Source organism: Dipodomys spectabilis, unplaced genomic scaffold, assembly GCF_019054845.1.
Source record: "Dipodomys spectabilis isolate Male_0828 unplaced genomic scaffold, ASM1905484v1 ptg000004l, whole genome shotgun sequence".
Taxonomy (NCBI): domain Eukaryota; kingdom Metazoa; phylum Chordata; class Mammalia; order Rodentia; family Heteromyidae; genus Dipodomys; species Dipodomys spectabilis.
Window position 1 is genome coordinate 16,987,448 of NW_024870681.1, and position 22,245 is coordinate 17,009,692.

At 49.6% G+C, this 22,245-nt stretch overlaps 3 protein-coding genes across 3 annotated transcripts in view; all 3 read left to right on the forward strand.

Annotated features, from left to right (window-relative positions):
• The window catches only part of Pik3r6 (phosphoinositide-3-kinase regulatory subunit 6), a 37,422-nt gene extending 21,609 nt beyond the window's left edge, over positions 1-15,813 (forward strand). Inside the window, exons 11-20 of the mRNA XM_042693131.1 lie at positions 519-942; positions 1,901-1,979; positions 3,535-3,657; positions 7,738-7,848; positions 9,587-9,674; positions 9,941-10,011; positions 10,693-10,783; positions 13,455-13,543; positions 14,682-14,794; positions 15,309-15,813. Coding sequence (XP_042549065.1) covers positions 519-942; positions 1,901-1,979; positions 3,535-3,657; positions 7,738-7,848; positions 9,587-9,674; positions 9,941-10,011; positions 10,693-10,783; positions 13,455-13,543; positions 14,682-14,794; positions 15,309-15,465 — 1,346 coding nt within the window. The 3' untranslated portion in view covers positions 15,466-15,813. The remainder of the gene's footprint in view (positions 1-518; positions 943-1,900; positions 1,980-3,534; positions 3,658-7,737; positions 7,849-9,586; positions 9,675-9,940; positions 10,012-10,692; positions 10,784-13,454; positions 13,544-14,681; positions 14,795-15,308) is intronic.
• Positions 15,814-19,196: 3,383 nt separating this feature from the next.
• Positions 19,197-19,649, forward strand: LOC122120362 (classical arabinogalactan protein 4-like). The gene has a single exon (XM_042694604.1). It carries the CDS (start codon positions 19,197-19,199, stop codon positions 19,647-19,649), a length of 453 nt encoding a protein of 150 aa, XP_042550538.1.
• Positions 19,650-19,782: 133 nt separating this feature from the next.
• On the forward strand, positions 19,783-21,755 carry Mfsd6l (major facilitator superfamily domain containing 6 like). Its single transcript, XM_042693304.1, has one exon. It carries the CDS (start codon positions 19,864-19,866, stop codon positions 21,613-21,615), a length of 1,752 nt encoding a protein of 583 aa, XP_042549238.1. The 5' UTR covers positions 19,783-19,863; the 3' UTR covers positions 21,616-21,755.
• Positions 21,756-22,245: the final 490 nt, after the last annotated feature.

The window sequence follows — 22,245 nt, forward strand, 5'->3', positions numbered from 1 at the left end:
CTCATGCATATAACCCTAACTGCTCAGGCAGCTGAAATCTGAGGATCAGGGTTCAAAGCCAGCCCGGGTAAGAAAGATCATGAGACTCTTATTTCCAATTAACAACAAAAAAGCCCAAAGCGGAGAGTGGTAGTCTAGGACAAAAAAGCTCAGGGACAGACAGCACCCAGGCCCTGAGTTCAAGCCTAGGATAAATACACACACACACACACACACACACACACACACACACACACACACAGTAGGTTAGACCATTTGCTCCTTTCCTGGAGCTGATGACTAGAATCTGCATCCCTGGGGGAAGCTTCAAGTAGTGATTTGGGAAGAGGTGAAGCTGATAGCATTAGTGCAGGACTTCTCAAAGCCTTTAATGTGTTCTCTAAGGGGACTCAACAAGAGTTGGTAGGAGTGTGCAGGATTCGGAGTTTCGGTGGATCACAGCTCCTTGCAGAGGGGACCCCTGCCAGGCTGGGTGGCCTCCCTGTTCTGAGGGGACCCCTGTTCTTCTCCCGCCCCAGGGAAGGAGCTGGCGCGCTTCCTCCGCCCTCCATCCCAGCTGCGCCTCAGCGCGGACTTGGAGGCCTTGGATCTGCAGGGCCTGAGCTCCCTGGACAGGGCGGCGCGGGCGTCCGTGCTGTCCACGGACAGCGGCATCGAGCGCGACCTGCCTCTGGGGGCTGATGAGATCCCGGCTCCCAGCAGCCCTGAGCTGGAGCGGGCTGCGCTGCAGCGCAAGGGAGGCATCAAGAAGCGCCTGTGGCCCCCCGACGTCTCCTGGTCCGGGGCCTGGGATGGGGCGCCCGGGCTGCACCGCAGGACCGGCAGGCCCAGCGGGGACGGGGAGCTGCTGCCCGGCGTGGCCCGCGTGCACACGGCCCGGGTGCTGGTGCTGGGAGATGACCGCATGCTGGGGCGCCTGGCCCAGGCCTACCACACACTCAGGTGAGTACCCTGCCCCTGCGAGCCGAGGGGCTGGGGCTGGGCAGGGGGCAGGGGGCAGGGGTGGTGTGTCCCCCTGCTGGGCCTCCCCACCGCTCTGCCACGGAAGAGGAAACTGAGGCTCCAAGGAAGGACATCCCCTCGCCTGTAAGTGGCTCCCGCCTATAATGCTAGCTACTCGGGAGGCTGAGATCGGAGCAACTCGGCTAGAAGCCAGCCCAGGAAGGCCAAGGCCAATTCACCTGTAAATGGCACAAGGGGAGGTGTGGCTCAAGTGGTGGAGAGCCAGCCTTGATCACAAAAGAGCTACAGGACAGCGCTCAGGCCCTGAGTTCAAGCTCAGTATGTGTGTGGGGGGGGGGGGAGGAGGAGAAGGAGGAAGAGGAAGGGGAAGGGGAAGAAGAAAAGGAAGAAGAAGAAGAAGAGAGGAGGAGGAGGAAGAGGAGAAAGAAGAAGAGGAGGAGGAGGGGGAAGAGGAAGGGGAAGGGGAAGAAGAAGAAAAGGAGGAGGAAGAAGAAGAAGAGAGGAGGAGGAGGAGAAAGAAGAAGAGGAGAAGGAGGGGGAAGATGAAGAGGAAGGGGAAGAAGAAGAGAAGAAGAAGAAAAAGAGGAGGAGGAGGAGGAAGAAGAAGAAGAAGAAGAAGAAGAAGAAGAAGAAGAAGAAGAAGAAGAAGAAGAAGAAGAAGAAGAAGAAGAAGAAGAAGAAGAAGAAGAAGAAGAAGAGAAGGAGGAAGAGGAGGAGGAGGAAGAAGAAAGGATGGGAGGAAGGGAGGGAGAAAGGAAGGAAGGAAAGAAGGAAGGAGGGAAGGAAGGAAGGAGAGAAGGAGGGAAGGAGGGAGGGATGGAGGAAGGGACGAAGGAAGAAGGAAAACAGAGAATGAGAGAAAAAAAAAAACCCACAGACTTAATGCTATCAGCCCGCTACCCCATTCCGCTCTGACTACTTTTTTACAACTTGCCAGGAAACAGGAGTCACAGAAATTCTGCCTCACCCCCAGACTCAGCCTCCAGCTCTACTACATCCCAGTGCTGGCCCCGCAGGTGACTGGACAGGGGAGGGGCAAGGGGCGGAGGGGGGGCGGAGCAGGGAGGGGCCAGGACTCTCCAGCAGCCTCAGCCCTATTCTCAGGGGCCACAGTCATTACCGCTCAAATGCAGAGCTGGGAGAGGCTTCAGGGGTCTTCTGGGGGCCACAAGTGGCCAAGACAGGTTCTCTCACAACACAAGCCCACCCACAAGGTGCCCACAGCTGTGTTTGGTTTGGTTTTGTATTTTTTTTTTGCCAATATCAGAGTTTGAAAGTGCCAGGGCTTGGCACTTGCTCTGTTTTCTTCCTTGGCTGCCAGTCTGCTACTTGAGCCACACCTCTAGCCCTGCTTTTTGCTGTTTATTTTGGAGATGGAGTCTCGTGGATGGAGTTTCCTGCCTGGGCTGGCTAGAACTGTGATCTGCTGGACTGAAGCATCAGGAGTAGCTAGGATTATAGGCATGAGCCACCTGACCGGCTTGGTTTTGTAATAGAGTATGATTGAGCTTCTCCTTAAACATAGGTCTTTTCTGCCCCTCTTTGCTCTTCTCTTTCTCTCCCTCCCTTCTCTTTCTTTCTTCCTTCCTTCCTTTCTTCCTTCCTTCCTTCCTCTTTCCTTCCTTCTTTCCTTTCTTTCTTCCTCCCTCCCTTCCTTCCTTCCTTCCTTCCTTCTTTCTTTCTTTCTTTCTTTCTTTCCTTTCTTTCTTTCTTTCTTTCCTTTCTCTCTGCCTGCCTGTCTGTTCCTATTTTCCTTCCCTCCCTCTCCTCCTCTCTCTCCCCTCTCCATGTCTTTCACACACACACTTTCAGGGATTCACATAAAAGCAGAAAAAAAACTGGATAATGTTGACTCACACCTGCAATCCTAACCACTCAGGAAGCTGAGACCCGAAGGTTGAGATTCAAAACCAGTGAAGCCAGAAAAGCCTATGCGATTCTTTTATTTATTTATTTATTTATTTTTGGTCGGTGGTGGGGCCTGAACTCTGGGCCTGGGCGCTGTCCCTCAGCTCTTCAGCTCAAGGCGAGCGCTCTACCACTTGAGCTACAGCGCCACTTCCAGCCCATGCAATTCTTGTCTCCAATTAACCAGCAAAAAGTTGGAAGGAGAGGTGTGGCTCAAGTGATAGAGTACCAGCCTTAAGAGACAAAGCTAACTGAGAACATCAGGCCTTGAGTTCAAGCCCCAGTAGCCCCCACCACAGCCATCAAAAAGAAAAGAAAAGAAAAGGAAAAGGAAAAGAAAAGAAAGGAAGGAAGTCTCAGACAGTGGAAACTTGGCTATAGCTTCACTTCCTGCCACACTGCAGGAAGATCAAAACAAGACTGGTCTCTCCCCTGCCAGGGCCAAGGATTATTTTTCAATCATCCCTGACAAGGGATCCTCAGCCAAAACCATCTCCCCGCCCCTGAGTTCATGAAGCAGATACTAATTAGTCAGATACAGTGCGCAAGCAGAGGCCCTGAGTGGTTAAAGACTGGCTTCCCTCACAAAGCACAGGCTGGGGAACGGGGGACCCCAGGCCAGGAGGCAGGCCCTGAGGGATGAACCCATTCTCTTGTCCCCAGGATCTCACAGCATCCAGGCAGCCAGAGCTGGGAGACCTGGCCACGTTCCTGGGCCGGGCAGACCCCTGGTACCAGAGCACGGTCAACACCCTGTGTCCTGCCATCCACAAGCTGGCTGAAATGGTATGGGCTCTGAGGATGCAGGGAGGGAGGGAAGGAGAGAGGGAGGGCAACATGGGGGCTGCACAGATGGGGATATGAGAAACTCAGTGGGGAGGGAAGGGATGGGCTGGGGGGGGGGGTCCCTTTTTAGATATTGACTTCAAGAATCAGCCCCAAGGCGGAGAGGGGAGAGAGAGCATGCTAAGGGAGGACTGTGCAGCCAGTACTTGGATTTCCTAGGAGTGAGCACTTTCTGAGCCTTCTCTGGAGTCTGTGGGAAGGATGGAGTAAACCCATCTTTTCTAGATGTGCAGCCAGAGGGAGGTTTTCTGGGACCTCCCTAGGATCATTTGCTGGTACCGCCCAGCTGGTTTCCTTAGCATTTACTATGTACCCAGCACTGATCACTGATCCAGACACCTCGTGTGTGTGTGTGTGTGTGTGTGTGCTGGTACTGGGGCTTGAACTCAGAGCCTAGCCACTGTCCCTTAGCTGTTTTGATCAAAGCTGGTGCTCTACCACTTGAGCCACAGCTCTACTTCTGGCTTTTTGGTGGTTGATTGAAAATAAAGTGTCTCACAGACTTTCCTGCTGGCTTGGAATCATGATCTCAGATCTCAGCCTCCTGAGTGGCTAATGAGCCCCAGTGCCTGGCATAAAGCACTTCTGAAAAGGGATTCATTCCTTTATTTCTTTGCTAGGTTCCTGGGCAGGTCCTCTAACATCTGCTACTGTTGTCCACAAAACCCATTTGTGCAGAGCAAGCCGCTGAGGCAAAAAAGAGACTGACAACATGCCCCAAGGAACAAAATGAGCTGATCTGCACTGCACCCTAGGAACAGGGCAGCCTGGCTCCAGGCCACACAGCTCTGCTACACAGCACTGAAGCCCTTCAGCCAAGCTGCCTTGATAAGGGCCTTTAGCTAGTCACAGCTACACACACATTGCTGATGCTTTTTGTCTACTTTGTAATTTACCTATCCACTGTATTCATTTTTGTGTGTGTGTCAGTACCAAGGTTTGAACTCAGGGCCTCCTGCTCTCTCGCTCAGCTTTTTCCACTCATGCATGGTGCTCTACTACTTGAGCCTCACCTTCTGCACAGCTTTTTGCTAGTTGAATTGGAGGTTATAGACAATCTCATGGACTTTTCAGCCCAAGGTTGCCTAAAGCCTTGATCCTGTAGATCTCAATGTCCTGAATAGCTAGGATTAGGGCCCTGCGCTACTGGTGCCTGGCATTTTCTGTATTTGTGTATTTGGCTTTTCTTGTTGACTTAAAGAGTGTAATGTCCTCAGACATAGTACGTTTCTTCTTTTTGATTTCTGCTTTCAGAGTCTTGCTTTGAAAGTCCTCCCCCCCCAACTCCAAAATTAAATATTCACTGTTAATTTGCTCAAACACTTCCAATGCCTTGAATTTTATGTTGAGCAAATCAGCCCATCTGCAGTTGATTTTAGTGTTTCACGTAAGATAGGCCATTTTGCTTTTTTTCCCCAAAGGTGTAGCCAGTTTGTCCTGAAGCTATTTATTGCATTCATCTCCTGGCCTTTTTCACGTGCCATAATGTGTTTATCATTGACTAAATTCTTACATCTGCCTGAGTTTATTTCTGGACACCCATTCTCTTTCCTGGATCTGGGCAATACTGTGGAAATCAGCCCTTTTGTATTCTAATACTTGCCAGGGTTAGCTTCTATGATTATCCTTCTTTTACAAAACTTACCAGAACATGCCAATTCTTTTTCCTTCCTGATAAACTGTAGAATTGTCTTTCATGTTTTGTTTTGGGTTTTAAGTTCTGTTGGGATTTTGAGAATCACAGTAGAATTACAATCAAATCCTGGAGAATTCACTTTTTTTTTTTGTCAGACCTGGGGCTTGAACTCAAAGCCTAGGCACTGTCTCTGAGCTATTTCTCCTCAAGGCAAGCGCTCTACCACTTGAGCCACAGATCCACTTCTGGTTTTCTGGTGGTTAAATGGAGATAAGCATCTCACAGACTTTTTGGCCTGGGCTGGCTTTGAACCACGATCCTCAGATCTCAACCTCCTGAGGAACTAGGATTATAGGCATGTGCCACCAGTGCCCGGCCAAGAATTAGCATCTTTTCTTCTTTTGGAACACACTGTAGCTCTTCATTTATGGAAGTCTTTCTTTTATATCTTTCAGTATAATGGTGTGATTTTCATCATATTAGTATCTGCCCATTTTTTCCTAAACCCATTCTTCAGGTTTTATAGGTCAATGGCAGAACCTATGAATAGTAGAAAAGGTAGCTATAGATTTGCACATACTAATTTTTGCTTTCAGAAATAGTTAAAGAACACAATATTTATTGTCAGTACCAGGGTTCAAATTCAAGGCCTCTCACTTATTCAGCTTTCTTGCTAGCAGCTGGTGCTCTACCATCTGAACCACACCTCCAGTCTAGCTCTTTGCTGGTGAGTAGACATGGAAATTTTTGGCTCCAGGCTGGATTCAAGCTTTCCATCCTCCATGTCTTAGCCTCCTTAGAAGCTAGGATTACAGGCATGAGCTACTAACACCCTGCCTAACCATTTGTTCTTTAACTACTGTACTGAGCTCTTCTTCACTTTGCTTTATATTTGATTGGTTAAGATGCCTTCTTATGTTTTTAATTCATAGAAATATTTTGGTATGCATATGTCTTCTGATTTATAACTTATCTAGGGACATCATTGCATGTATATGAAAGGCTGTTTAGCTGGGTATTAAAATACTTTTTTCCTTGAGCCCCAGAGGACTCCATAGATAATATTTTGGGGTGTTTTCCTCTATCTTTCCCCCTGTAATTAGCAATTAATATGGCCTGGTGCTTATCCCAAATGCAGCTTTCACATGGAGAAACTGGAACTGTGTGGGCAGTGATGACACTATGAGAGCAAGTTCATCATTCACTGGTGTGAGTGTGAAAGGAATAATGCAAGAATCAGAGACATTTCATAGCACCAGATAGAGCCTGAATGAGATAAACTCTGAGATTATAGGTTGGCCCCTCTCATTCAAAACTCCCAAATCTGAAATGCCCCTGACATCCAAAACTCCTTCACACCACCACAACACCAGAAGTGGCAAACATCACCATGGTTCCAGGTGGCAGGTTCTAGTCAGAGCATGCACATGCGTGCTCAAGTATCATATGAAATTGCTTTCAGCTTACAGAGTGAGGGGTGTATCCAACAAAATAAATTTCACATTTATTAAACATGAGTCCCATTGCCAAGATACCTCATGAAAATAGTCTAAAATCTGAAATCAGAGATATTCTTTTGTTTTCTGGTCCTACACATTCCAGAGAAGGAATATTTAATTTGCATTACATTCAATGTTGATGTTTTTCTGTTTGGCCTAAAGATCCCAGTTATTATGGGTTATAGTCATGGGAAGCTGTGAAAGCCATGGGGGATAAAGCATTAAATCCAGTCCCAATAAAACACAAACATTATTAGTTTTTATTTATTTACATATTTATTTATTTTATAGACAGGAACTCACTATGTTGTCCAGGCTGGCTTTGACTTGAACTAATGCTTTTCCTACCTCAGCCTCCCAACAAGCTGGGATTACAGGCACAAGCCATCACACCCAGCTGATTGATTTTTAATAAACAGATCCAGAGACTGATAGAACTGAGAGAGACATCAGTTCATATTACTTACCCTTGTAAGAAATTCAGTACTCAAAAATTTGAATATGCAAAGGGCAGGTGGCTCACATCTGTCATCCTAGCTACTCAGGAGGCTGAGACCTGAGGATCACAGTTTGAAGCCAGGCTGGGCAGGAAAGTCATGAGGTTCTTATCTCCAATGAACAGGTATCCAGTACATTGATCTGCATCTTTAAATTGTTCAATACGTCCTTGTACAATGGAAATGAATCAGGTTCCTTGGGGAGCTGGAGCTCTGTGCAGATACATTCTGATCAGAAGTAGAAATCAAGTGGTCAGGAAGGATTGGGGTATTGGAAGGACCAGCTGTGTCTGTGCATTGTGGAGAATATGTGAAGGCTCTTAGGTAAATGTGCCTTATTGGTAGTATGGATAAAATCTGCTGAAGACATTCCCCATCTCCCTCACAGCCTCCCTGCCTGGATACATCCCAAGCAGTTGATCCCTTCATCCTGGACGCCATCACATACTATGTTCGCATGGGTACCCAACCTATCTATTTCCAGATCTACAGGGTCAAGGTAAGCTTCCCATGCCTCCTACTTGGGGCCCTTGGGGTACCATGTCAGGACCACAAGATCACCAATTGGATCCCTCGGCTATGGAGAACAGGGATCATCAAGTTGCAAGTCACAGACACACCTCTGCTCTCTAGGTGATAATGCTTTGTCTGCTTAGTAGCTGGATGGATCCAACCATCACTAATATCTAAGAATCAGATCCACACAGAAGAGTGAGGATCCAAGAGAGGTTGCTCTGAACTCATTTTCAATCTCTAGCCACAAATTCCCATTAGTCCAAGGCTATTTTCCCCCTAGTGCTAGGGCTTAAACTCAAGCCCTTGAGCTCTCTCATTTGGCTTTTTCACTCAAGGCTGGCACTCTATCACTTGGGCCATGCCTCTACTTCCAGCTTTTTGCTGGTTAACTGGAGGTAAGAGTCTCACAGACTTTTCTGCTCGGGTTGGCTTTGAACCATAATCCTCAGATCTCAACCTCCTGATACCAGGCGTGAGTCACCCACACCCAGCTCAACTACTCTTGTATACATTAAAGGAGCACACAATAGAGCACTAATCAGATGTACAGTCAGTAAATGCATAAGTGGTCTCATGGTCAGGTAGAGAGACATAATTGTGTTTGCTCTCCCTTTACCTTGGTGTGTATGTGTTTCCACCAGAACCATCACAAGAATGTAAGTAGAATGCTGTGTATTGGCTTTGCAATAGCTATGACATCTTTAGGTAGAGAGAATTTTCAGTTCCATTACAATCTATGGGATCATGGTCAATTTTATTTATATATATATATATATATATATATAATATATACATATACATATTGTGTGTGTTTGTGTTCTGTTATTGACCAAAAGGTGGTTATCTCTTATTCAGCTGATGGATATATATATTTATGTAATATATAATATTATATATTATTATATATTATGATAATGTAATATAATATATAATATAATTATAACATAATTATAAAATATATGTATAATAAAATATATATTACAAAATTATATGTGCATTATACTATATAATATAGATCAGCTATATTATATGTATATATGTATATATATTATATGTATATATAATGTGTATATTATAGTCTAATTATGTAATATATTATATTACATATAATAACAACCTATTATACATGCATATGTAATTATGTGATTATTACATAATATATAATATATTAAAGATTATATAACAATTATGTTATATAACATTAAATATTATATAATATATATACTATATATTACATGATAGATGTTATATAATATATATCTTATATATAATTATAGCATATTATATGCTATCATATAGTATAATATGTTATAATATATTATATATTTCTTTAGTGGTGGATGGATTCAACTCAGAATCTAGCATGGCCAGGCACCACCCATGGCTCATACTGTAATCCTAGCTACTCAGGAGACTGAGATCTGAGAATCATAGTTCAAAGCCAGCCCAGGCAGGAAAGTCTGTGATATACTTATCTCCAATAAACCAGTAAAAAGCCAGAAGGAGATGTGATTCAAGTGGTAGAGGGCCATCCTTGAGCAGAGAAGAAGCTAAGCAAGCATGAGACTCTTGAGTTCAAGCCTTAGTATCAGCACAAAAAAATAACTAAATACCATAAAGACTCGAGCATGGGTGTGAGGCAGAGGCAGAGATGGATCTGGGCCAGTGAGCCATCCTTCCCCAATCCTCCTTCCTCCCTTCCTACCCCTTCCTCTTTCCAGATCTTCAGTGATCTGAGCCAAGAACCTACAGAGGACATTTTCCTCACAGAGCTGAAGATGAAGATCCATGAGCCCAAACCCCCCAAAGGTGAGCAGTGCTCCCTATTTCCCAAAGCTCAGGCTCAGATTCCCTGGAACTCTCCCACCTTGCCCCCCAGCCGGCTCAACCCTGTGCCTGGCCGATGTCAGAGCTGCCCTTGTCTCCTTCCCTGGAGCTCCCCAAGCCCAGAAGCCAGCCTGGTCCCCCTGAGTGCTAGCTTAGCGTCCAGGGCTCAGCTTGGCCTCTGTGTGCGTGGAGGGGGACCGGGGACCTCGCCCCTCGGCTTGTACCTCTCATCTCTTCCCCCTTCACAGAGGGTGCATCACCCCGGAGGAGAGGGGCAGCAGAGAGCCTGGGCGCTGAGCTCTCCTTGTGCTACCAGAAGGTCAGTGACTTGGCTGTGGTCAGGAGGGTCCAGGGGTTCAGCTAGCAGAAGTGGCTTCACGGACCTGGAGGGGCTGAAGGAGCTAAAGGTCTTTTTGTCTGGTGTGATTCTTTTTTCACTAAAGGCTGGTACTCTACCACTTGAGCCCCAGCCCCTACTTATGACTTTTTGCTGGTTCATTGGAGATAAAGAATCTCTCAAATTTGTCTGCCTGGGTTGGCTTTGAACTGCGATCCTCAGATCTCATCTTCTGGAGTAGCTGGGATTACAGGCATGAGCTGTCGGTGCCTGGCTCCTTTGCCCTTCTTACAGCTGTTAGCAGTTTTTCAGCCGTGGGAGGGTTTTTCAGGGACAAGTTGGGGGTGAAGGGGTCAAGGTGGATCTTCTGTGTCGACAAGGCCATAATGGAACTTAAGGAAAGAGAGGGCTGACCCCTGCTCCAAATCTCTCTCAAGAGCTGAGCAAATGCCTGAACTAATCCCACTGGGGCTGGAACCTGGGGCTGAAAGTTGGCAAACTAGGCAGACTCCATGCCTCTATCCCTGGGTCATTCAGGACAGTGCCCCAGGCAGGGCTGAGGGCAGGCCGAAACATAGGAGAGGCCAGACTGGGAATATAAGGGTGCAGGGAGAGAGAAACACAACTTGGACCCCACCTGTTCCTTAACTCCCCCCCCCCCAGGCCCTGCTCAGCCACCGTCACCAAGAGGTGGCCATCTCCCTTAGGGCCACTGGGCTGGTCCTGAAGGCCATTCCGGCCAGTGACACTGAAGGTAAGGAGCTGGAGGTGCAGAGCAGAGAGAAAGAGAGAAGGGCTGAGAAGGGGAAAGTTATGGAGCGAGGAAAAGGACTGAAGAGGGAGTGTGCTGAAGGGGGGCGGGGACACATCTGGTCACAGAACTCCAGCGTGGACAAGCCGAGCCCTGGGCTTCCCTGACTGAAGCAGGGCCTTGGCACTTTAGGGGTTCATTGTTAGCAACCCGAATTCTGGCCTACGCCTCAGGTCTGGGCCTCTGTACCTGGGAAATTAGAAGACATCACTTTAGATCAGATAGTCATTAGAGCGCTTGCCTAGCAAACACAAGACCCCAAATTCAAACCCCAGTACTACACAGAAAGGTTACCTCTTGCTGTGCAATCTCTAAAAGGGCAGCAATGTGGATTACTAAGCATGGCACCTGTTTGCCAGGGGCTAGGCAATGCTGTGTTTATGGATGAACTCCTCTGAGCACATGCTAAGCTATGAGACTGTTTCTTTAGAGGAACTTACAAGGCCACTCTGTGAAAGGATCAAAGCTGGCCCCTGTACTGTCAAGCTCTGCTGTTCCCCACTACCCAATCTTACACATGACTTTAGAGACATGAGCACAGAACCAACAAGACCATTCACCCATGGGCTGGGAATGTGGCTTAGTGGTAGAGTGCTTGCCTAGTATGCATGAAGCCCTGGGTTCTATTCCACAGAGCGAATAAACAGAAAAGGCCTGAAGTGGTGCTGTGGCTCAAGTGATAGAGTGCTAGCCTTGAGCAAAAGAAGCTCAGGGACAGGGCCCAGGCTCTGGGTTCAAGCCCCAGGACTGGGTGGGTGTGGGGGGAGATTAAAAAAAGTTCACCCTGTCAGGTGCAGGTGTCTCACACCTGTAATCCTAGCTACTCAAGAGGCTGAGGATTAAGGCTGGCAACCAGCCCCAGCAAGAAAGTTGATGAAACTCTTATCTCCAATTAACCACCAAAGAGTGGATGTGAGGCTCAAGTGGTAGAGCACTAGCCTTGAGCAAAAATGCTGACAGCACCCAGACCCTAAGTTCAAGTCTCAGTACCAGTCGTCTATCTGTCTCTACTGAATTTGTGCTCTTTTGTTTGGTTGAGACAGTAACTCCCCAGATAACCCAGGTTGGCCTCAAACTTGACATCGTCCTGCCTCAGCCTCCTGCATTTGTATCTGTTTGTTTATGTTGATGGTACAAGGGCCGTGTGCACTTAAGTCTGGTGCCCTGACACTTTTTCTGCTTTTTGCAGGTCAATTGGAGATAAGAGTCTTGTGAACTTTTCAGCTTAGGCTGGCTTTGAACCTTGATTCTCCAGATTGCAGACTCCTATGTGGCTAGGATTACAGGCCACTGGTGCCAAGCCACATGTATGTTCTTACAAGGCACCAGAGCTCCAGTCGAGCTAGATTTGTGAGTTACGTGTGAAACTCATTCACAGACATTCTTTCCTTGTGGTCCATAAACACATGGGAGATATATAGTGGCTCCTAGCTTAGAGGCAGGTGCAGGTGATGTCAGGGCTGGATGGGTAGAGACTGAACTCTGGCTTTGCCACCTAATACCTGGTGACCTTGCAAAAGTTGCTTGTAACTTCTCTACATTTTCAGAGAAATTTCTAAAAACAGACTAGATACTCATTTATGACATAGAGTATAATCTTGGCCCTTATATTTAAATCTGAATTTTTGCTTTTATCTTCTTCCCAAGGTACCTACTCATTCCCTACACCCAAACCCTATCAGATCAGGTGTGGTGTTATCAGAGTCCCCCTCAGAGGGGGAAATGCACAACTCCTTTAGCCGGAGGGAGGGACTGGGCCTGGGAGCAGCCACACCGTCATTATGAGCATGTTGGTGGAGGTATAGGGATGGGACTCAGACTTGCCTCTCATGAGAGGGTCCATGGGTTCAATTCCCAACACTACAGCTAAGTAAAAAAAAAAAAAAATGTTTAAGCCAAAGGAACCAGGCAGTGGTGGCTCACACCTATAACCTTAACTACTCAGGAAACTGCGATATAAGAATCTCAGTTTAAAGCCAGCCAGGGCAAGAAAATTGCAAGAAAGTCTTATTTCCAATTATCCAAATTTTTTTAAAAGGGGGAAAAAAAGAAAAAAAAACTAAAGCAAAAGTGGAGCTGTGGCTCAAGTGGTAGAGTGCTAGCCTTGAGTAAGAAAGCTAAGGCCCAGGGTTTGATCTACACATACACACACACACACACACACACACACACACACACACACACACCACAGTCAAAGGAAAGTGTGAAGCAGGTCTCTCCTTGCCATGATGCTTCTGGCTAGCTATTCCTTCTATTCTCATGGTGTCTGCGGCTAAAGAGGAATTCAACCGAACATTCTTCCTTTGGTAAAGGGGGGCAGGGGATAAAGGACAGAGCTGCAGGGAGGAGTTGGGGGCAATGATGGCTGCCTGGTCTGAGGAGACAGACACCTAGCTGATTCTCCAGGGAGCTGGGTCCTGGGGAAGCAAGTGGAACAGCTCAAGAAAGAATTGGGAAGTGGGGAGATAGAGGGCTGAGCTGGGGGCGGGGATGGAGTGAGCTGGGTTTGGGATGGTCTTCTTAGGACCCAGAATCTCCAATGGACACTTCCCAGGAGTCTCACTCCCAGTCCCCCTACCTAATTCAGTTTTGGGGTTCCCCCATTGCCCCCCAGTGGCTGCGTCTGCAATGGACCACATGTGTCTGAATGTGAGCGTGGCGGAGGTTGTCAAGTCCTGTCACCTAGCGGGAAGGTCCTTCTCGGTAGGTTCCAGTGGGAGGTACAGGGCACGGGTGGATGGGAGCCAGGCCAGCAGGTGACAGGGAGCCTGCATGAGGGAAAGGCCTGACAGGAGAGGGCAAGCTTCGCTATGGAAATGAAGCGTCCAATCAGAAAGAATCTGCCCTCCAAACTGTGTTTCAAATACAGAGCACCAATGAGGCTACGTAAAGCACTCAGAGTCAAGGCCCTGTCCTCCACCCAAGGACCATTTGAGGACCTGCGATATGTCCCTTGACCATCACAAATGCCCCCAGCATCCTTGGGTACCACACAGCAGCCAGACCACTAAAGAATGGCAGTCTTTGTTGGGCATTAGTGGCTCTTTCCTGTAATCCTTGCCGCCCAGGAGATCTGAGAATCCAGCTTCAGAGCCAGCCCAGGCAAAAAAGTCTGTGAGACTTATTTCCTGTTAATTACCAAAATGTTAGAAGTAGAGGTGTGGCTCAAGTGGCAGAGCACCAGCCTTGAGCAGGAGAGCAGAAGGCCTTGAGTTCAAGCTCTAGTGCTAGTACCAAAACAAAAAAGTGTAGAAGGGAGGGCCCTTCTACATGATGATTCATGTCTGTAATCCTAGCTACTCAGGAGGCTGAGATCTGAGGATCATGGTTCAAAGACAGCCTAGACAGGAAAATCTGTGAGACTCTTATCTCCGACAAACCACCAGAGAACCAGAAGTGGAGCTGGGGCTCAAAGTGGTAGTGCACTAGCCTTGAGTAAAAGAACTTAGCAACAGCACCCAGGCCCTGAGTTCAAGCCTCACCACCAACAAAAGAGGGAAAGAAATTGTTTATGTAATTTAATGCTGAGAAGTGCATATTCCCAGGCATCCAGTTGGTCATGTAGAAGTACTGCTAAAGTACTACTACCATTCGTAGTAGTCCAACATGCACTGTCCATTCAGGCTGGGAGAAGAAGCTCAGGATCCATGTGAGAGCCACAGGCCATGACAACAGAGAGAGAGTAGAGGCAGGGTTGTTACTGCTAAGAATCATGTCCGAGAAGCAAGCAGGAGAGCCCTTGAGCTGTACAGAAGAAACAACAGACCTAGGGTGGAAGGAATGGACAGGGCCAACTGCCCTGAGCAAGGGCAACACACGGACGCGTCATCTCTGTGTGTAGATGGCGACAAACACCTTCCGGACCTCCAGTATCCAGGTCCAGAGCCAGGACCAGAGGCCGCTGATGCTGTGGTTGGATAAGGACAATCGGCGCACATTCAAGGACGTGGTTAGGTGAGCTGGGTCTGCCACCCTCCCCCTTCCCCTCCCCCCCATCCCCCCCAATCCCCCCCCCCATCCAGCCAGGGCTCCAGACTTCATGGCACAAACAAGGATACCTTATCAGTGGTGGAACCTGTTGCCAGATGGAGGCCCTGATGACTTGACTCTAGGTAGCAGAGGCTGGCACTGGGGAGATGGTGAGGGGTACACTCAGCCTGCAGTCCTCCTGACCCAACCCCCTCGTGCTGGCACTGGAGGAGGGGGTGGGGCTTCCACCAAGGCAGCACCCTGGAGCAGCTGTGCCAATTAATAGGACCCTTGCAGGCTTTAACTAGGAAGTATGTTAAGAGAAACAGATAGACACAGAAACCCGTCTCCTCCTCTGGGGAGCCCAAGCTCCCTATATTCTTTTTCCTTTTGATTTTCCTCTTCCTTCTGCATGCCACCCTCTTCTATACCCTTCAAATGCGTGGGATATCTCCGGTCCCTCAGATAGGCCCTCTGAGCTGGTCTGTCTCCACCACAGATTTGAGGTTGATCCCTGCCCAGAGCCATGTTCCAGGTCTCAGAGGTCCAAGATGCCATGGCCCAATCCAGAAGAGAAGAAGGCAATGGAACAGACCGAAACCACGTCCAAGCCTCTTCAAATGCCCATCAACACCTACTCTGGCATTGTCCAGTGAGCCCAATACCAGTGCTAGAATTGGGCCCAGGGCAGCAGGCACAACAAGAAACACTATTCCCAGGCTCTCCAATGCTGGCACCAACAGCAGAAACAAAGGCCTGACTCCATTGGAGAGCTCTGGCTTTGACCAGAAGTCTGGGAGGGCCTGGGAGCTCAGGGACCTGGCCATAGGGATGTGTGATGATGCAGAATACAGCGCAGACCCAGGGGACCCCTGAGTAGAGCCGAGCTGAGATGGAATGGGAGCATGTGCCCCTTGTGAAGCACCCATTGTGTGTGTATTATTCCTTTTTGTGCTGGTCCTGGGGCTTGAATTCAGGACCTAGGTACTGTTCCTGAGTATTTTCCACTCAAGGCGAGCACTCTACCACTTGAGCCACAGTTCCTTTTTCAGACTTTTAGTGGTTAATTGAAAATAAGAGTCCTGCCAAGGCTGGCTTCAGACTGAGATCTTCAGATGTCAGCCTCCAGCGTAGCTAGGATTACAGGTGTGAGTCACCAGCGCCCACCTTGCATTTGTTTTTAATCACTCCCTCCTGCCCTTGTCTTTGGCCACTCAAGCTCACCACCCAGCCCTTAAAAACCAGCACCAGATACTCTTAGGAGACGAACACAAAATCACAATTACCTCTATGCTGCTGATCATATAAAATGATATTTATCAAAATGAATTTCAGGAAATGGAAACAATTTTTTTCTCTCTGTCTTGTTGGTTCATTTATATGTCTTGGGGAGAGGGTAAGGGAAGCACAGAAATGAAGGGATAAAGGGTGAACAAATGCAGCCATAGTACTCACTAGACACTACGTGGAAATGTACTATGCAAATTGTGGGTGGGGATGGAAGGGAGTGAGGGAAGAGATGGCTTTGTTCAGGAAGAAATGCACTCTTTACCTGACTTATGTGACTGTAACATGTTACTTACGTTCCCCTCTGTACTTCACCTTTATAGTAACAATAAAAGAATCTAAGTTTAATAGCATCAGAGCTGCTATTTTAGCCATTGCTCTAGGGCCAAGGAGAAAGATGGAAGAAGGTCAAAGGTGAGCACACTTGGGTCCACTCAGAACACTGTCCACTCCACCCATGCCAAAGGACATCTCTCCCACTGAAGAAAAGAATGACAGAGTCAATAAATGCACACTGAAGTCTTTCTGCTTTTGTCTAATACTCAACAATATTTAGATTTTAATAGAAATCAGAGGGCAGACCTCATTAACTTAGGGACGGTTCTGATAAGGCACTCTTCCCCAAACAGAGGTGGAAATATGCAGTAATTTCAAAGGATCTTGAGATTAAAGACATCACAATTCTTAGCATTTGAGTTCAATGACTATCAATGACAACTGTCCTAGTATCCCCACACTTAAGAGGCAGTCTCCACCCCAGAAGGAGAAAGTAACCAAGAGAACACAAAGCTTTGAGCCCAGAGGCTGGGAAGGTAGCTCAGTGGTAGAGTGCTTGCCTTGCATGCATGAGGCCCTGGGTTCGATTCCTCAGCACCACATAAGCAGAAAAAGCCAGAAGTGGCACTGTGGCCCAAGTGGTAGAGTGCTAGCCTTGAGCTGAAGAGCTGAGGGACAGCCTCCAGACCTAGAGTTCAAGCCCAGAACTGGCAAAAAATTAAAAAAAAAAAAAAAATTTTTAAAAAAAGCCTTGAGCCCGGCCCCATCACTGGATGAGTTTCAGCAGACATATAGTACTTGAAGAGGCCCTTTTAAATTTGAGGATTTGAGAGTAGAAAGGTAAAGCCTATGCCTGTAATCCTAGCTACTCAGGAGCCTGAGATCCAGGATTTGAAGTTCAAAACCAGCTTAGGCAAAAAAAGTCCATGAGACTCTCATTTCCAACTAACCACTAAAGAGCTGGAAGTGGAGCTGTGGCTCAAGTGGTGCAGCAGCAGCCTTGAGCAGAAAAAGCTAAGGAACAAAAAGCCCTAGTACCTACCCACTGGCGTGAACACACACACAAACACAAAGTAACAACATGTGCATTCTATTTCAGCTTCTCAATGTCCTAGGAATTGAGACAAGTACCTAGTAGGCACTTATGCCTGCAGGGACGCTGCAGGGGACATGGGAACAAGGCACAGGTTTTCTCAGGTAGACAGGAATTTCAAAGGGGAAAGGGTGGGGCCACATAGGCAGCAGTATGGAGCCCAGCTCCCGGAACCTTGCAGATGTAAGCATCTGAGGGCAAGCAGTGGGCAGAGTGCCTGCCTCCCAGAGCAGATGAATCTGGGACAGGTCAAGACCAAGACAAAGATGGATGAAGGAGCTGAGTAGGAGAGGGACAAGGAACAGGTGCAGTGTGGCTGAGGTGTTTGGAAACCTGAAGCGACTACAGACAGTATCACTGAAGTTGACTGAATTTGCCCTGAGGAGGAAACTGAATTTCTTTTTCCTTTTTTTTCAGTATTGGCGGGATATAAACTTTTTCATATTCATGAAGTCTTTAAGTAGACATGTTTAGAGTTTCCCAGCTGTTAAGGTGCAAACACACTGGGCTTTCTTCCCAGTTCTCTAACAACTTCAAGTCTTAGACCAAATTCTGCTACACAAGCAGACAGATTAACAAGTATTCCTGCCCCCAACTCTACCCACTGCCAAGGCTAGGGTTGTAGATCGTGGTAGAACACTTGCCTAGCATGCTTAAGGTCCTGGGTTCAATTCCCAGCACTATAAAACACAGAAGCAGAAAGTAGTAAAAAAAAAAAAAAAATTAGTGGCTGGGGGCTGGGAAGGTGGCTCAGTGGTAGAGTGCTTGCCTTGTATGCATGAGGCCCTGGGTTCGGTTCATAAGCAGAACAAAGCTGGAAGTGGCGCTGTGGCTCAAGTGGTAGAGCACTAGCCTTGTGCTGAAGAGCTGAGGGACAGCACCCAGGCCCAGAGTTCAGGCCCCAGAACAAACAAAAAAACATTCAAACAAACAAAAAACAGTGGCTGGACACTGGAACTAATTTGAAGAAAAGCCTGTGGCATCCTTCCAAAAAGGATTCTTTTTTCTAGGTTCTTTGTCTAGATTCTTTTTTTCTAGATTCTTCTATGCTTTCAGTGAAGACAAGAATACCTCATAAATCAGATCAGATATGGTTAAATTCACCTGTAAAATCTATTACGTTGACAGATGAAGCTACTTCTTTTGATCTTAAAATCATCAGCTGCCTCTTGAGTGTGGCTTTTAATTTAATGCTAGTTTGGGGCCACTGGAATGTTTACCTCCAAACAAGGCCAGTAAGTGCCTTAGGTGTAGATTAAAACTATACAGTACAGATAGACTTCTGAGGGGCTTGAGGTGCTACTAGGATCTGACCTGACTCCCCTCTGCTGCCAGTCCTTCAGTCTTGAACTAGAAATGGTTTGCAGGAGGTCACACCTTTCCAGTAACAGCTTGAATACAATGAAACAGTCCTGGGTCTTGGCATCAGAAAAGAAAAGAATCCCCGCCTTCTCGAAGCTTTGATTGCATGGAAACAATCAACAAGGACAGAACAGCTTGACAGTAAGGAAGTAGGAGCCATTAAAGCAGGTAGTAGAGGTGAGTCTTGGGCTTACCATTTCACTTTTGGTGCACAGGGGGTGATCTGTGTGGGTGCCTGCGGATCGGGAAGCCTTTGAATAATTATTTAGAGGAAAGAACTTAATAGATCTCTTTTCTCCACTCTCTCCTACCTCCATCCTTCATCCTGGCCCCAACATCCTGGAAGACAATGGGACACCTAGGGGACAGATGGAGCCTGTACCCCAGCTCAGAACACACCCTATAGGACCCAGGACACGCCTGTGGTACACCTGGATACATCCGAGCAGGTGGCACCGCGAGAAGCAGGCTGCGGACGTGGCAGTTGCGGGGAGGGAGATAGGGGGGAGGGGAACAGGTGCGCCGGCCACGCCCCCGGACGCCACGCCCCCGGACGCCACGCCCCCGGACGCCACGCCCCCGGACGCCACGCCCCCGGACGCCACGCCCCCGGACGCCACGCCCCCGGACGCCACGCCCCCGGACGCCACGCCCCCGGACGCCACGCCCCCGGACGCCACGCCCCCTAACGCCACGCCCCCTAACGCCACGCCCCCTAACGCCACGCCCCCTAACGCCAGGCCACGCCCCGGCCACGTCCCCAGCGACCACACCACGCCCCCTGGGAGGGCGGGGCTGCTTCCGGGTGGGGGCGGCCGTTGAATGGGTGAGCGCGGCGCCTCCCGGGGCGGAGGCCGGCCGCAGTGGGGCTCGCCCTGAGCCGGGACCTCCCCCCACCCCCTCCCCCACCCCGACCCCCCCCCCAGCCTCCTTCCCGGGGGTCATGGAGCCGCGCCCTCCCCGGCCGCCACGGCGCCCGCGCCACGCTCCCCTCCGCTGTCCCCAGGTCCGGGTCTGACGGAGAGCCGGGGCAGCCATGAGCGCCAACCCCCAGTGGGACGTCAACAGGGCGCTGGGGGTGGCCCGGCTCTTCCACCTGGTGTGCGGGGTCCGGGACGCCTGCGTGGCCCCGTTCCTGACGCTGTACCTGCGGCAGCTGGGCCTGTCCGCGCCCTGGGTGGGCATCCTCATGGGGACCAAGCACCTGGTGGCGGCCTGCTGGGCTCCCTTCTGCACCTTCCTGGCCAGGAGCTACCAGAAGCGGCGGATGCTCCTGCTCGGCTCGCTGCTGGGCTCGGCGGGGGCCGGCCTGCTCATGGTCCTGGTCCCCCCTCTGGATGGACACCCGGTGGACCGCGCTTGCAACGGGAGCCACGGCGTGCCCGCCACGGTCCCGCCACGGGGGACCACGGGGACCCCCACGATCTCCGCCCCGGAGTGGACCTCCAACCCGCCAGGGAGGACTGCAACTCCCGAAGCTTCGGGCCCGGGAAATGGACCCCGCCAAGACGATCTAGAACGTCTGAGGGGCTACTGGGTGGGCCCTATTGAAGAAGCCAGGACTACCACCCGAGTTCCCGGGCCGGGTACTTCTGCAGGGAGAGACGCCGCATGGGAGGGCGCGTTGGAGGTGGTGAATTCCGCCCTGGCCCTGCTGCCCTTGGGGAGGGTGCCAGGAGCTCCAGCCAACCTGTCGGTGGCGGAGGAGGAAGCCCAGGTCCTGGGCCTCTCCCTGGAAGGGTTGCGATGGACTTTCATCCTCTCCTTGGGGTTCCTGGTGTTCTGGGAGCTGCTCACCGCCCCTCTGGAGCAGGTGGCGGATGACAGCCTTTACGAATACTTGGATTTCGTGGACGCCACCGATCGCTACCGAAACCTGTGGATCTGGAGATTGCTGGGCATGGCAGCAGGTGTGTGCGGCATCACCGCCTTGGTGGGGCAACTGGACTGCTTCCCCATGACCAACGGCCCCCGGGGTTTGGTGCATTTCTACAGCTACTCCCTGGTCAGTATCCTGGCCTCGTTGGTGAGCATCGCCTTCCCGGTCCCGCTCTCCCGGCGGCCGGAACCCAGCTACAAAACCGTCAAAGCGCTATCTCTGCTCCGAGGCGATGCCCGCCTCGTGCTCCTGGCTCTGACCGTCTTTCTGCTAGGAGCGGTGGCCAGTACGGTGCAGAACTTCCTGTTCTGGCACATGAAAGACCACGGCAGCAGCGAGCTGATCATGGGGTTTTCTGTAGCCCTCAGCCTGCTGGGGGAACTCCTGCTCCATCCATTCAAAGCGGCCTTGCTCAAGAAACTGCCCCGGGTGGGCGTGATGGGGCTGGGCCTGGGCTGTCTGGCGGGGCAGCTGCTGTACTACTCTTTCCTGTGGAGCTGGTGGTCCGTCCTGCCCGTGCAGATCCTCGGGGCCATCAGCAGAGGGGCCCTGTGGTGGGCCGTGGCAGCCTCCATAGAAGAGGGAGCCACCCCGGGCACCGAGAGACCTCTGGGTACTATGTTCCAGGGCCACTTTTACGGAGGTGGCTGTAGTTTGGGCAGCTTCGTAGGGGGCTTCGTGGTGATGCGTTTCAACCTGGTTGTGCTCTACCGGTCCTGCTGCGTGATCCTGTTGGTCTGGCTGGCCTTGTTCCTGTCCATCCAACCCAGGCTGCCCAAAGGGCGGAAAATCAACTACTCGAAGCTGTTAGCTGTGGAGGGGAGCGACACCAGCGACTCTGAGCAGGGGTCTGAGCGGGACTGGCTGGTGAAGGCCATGAAGGAGGAGCACTTGAGCTGGAAGGGCTGAGTGGGTCACAGCACCCTCACCAGGAAAAGGCACTAAGGAATTGGACAGACTTTAGTCCAATCAGGAGCCCGGATCCGCGGAGGCTGGAATCCCTCCCTGGATCACTGGGAAAGCCTTGGGGAACAGAAGCCATGTGTATGCCTGAGGCCCAACAGGATCATCTCATTATATGATTTTCTTTTGAAGTAAAAAAAAAGAAAAGATTTAATTTCTTTTTTTTGCCATTCAATGGTTTAAAAAATATAGAATAATATAGTTTAAAAATTCCTTTACATTCACTTCCTTTTGACAAGGTCTGGGAAGGCTCTAATTGCCCTGGTTAGTGTGATACTTGGTCCCAGGAATCGCTAAGGTGATGTCATGAAATTGGCAGTTGCAGGAAGGCAAGGAGGCTCAGCAGCATGCATTAGGCAGTGGGGGGAAGCAGACCTGGATAAGACCTGAGTGTTTCCACGGGTCATAAAGGTGGTGGCCCAGTGAGGTGCTTGTGACTCAAACCTATAATCATAGCTACTCAGAAGGCTGAGATCTGAGGATCACAGTTCGAAGCCAGATGAGGCAGAAAAGTCTACAAGACTCTGTCCTTCAAGTAACCATCAAAAAAAAACCAGAAGTAGAGCTGTGACTCAA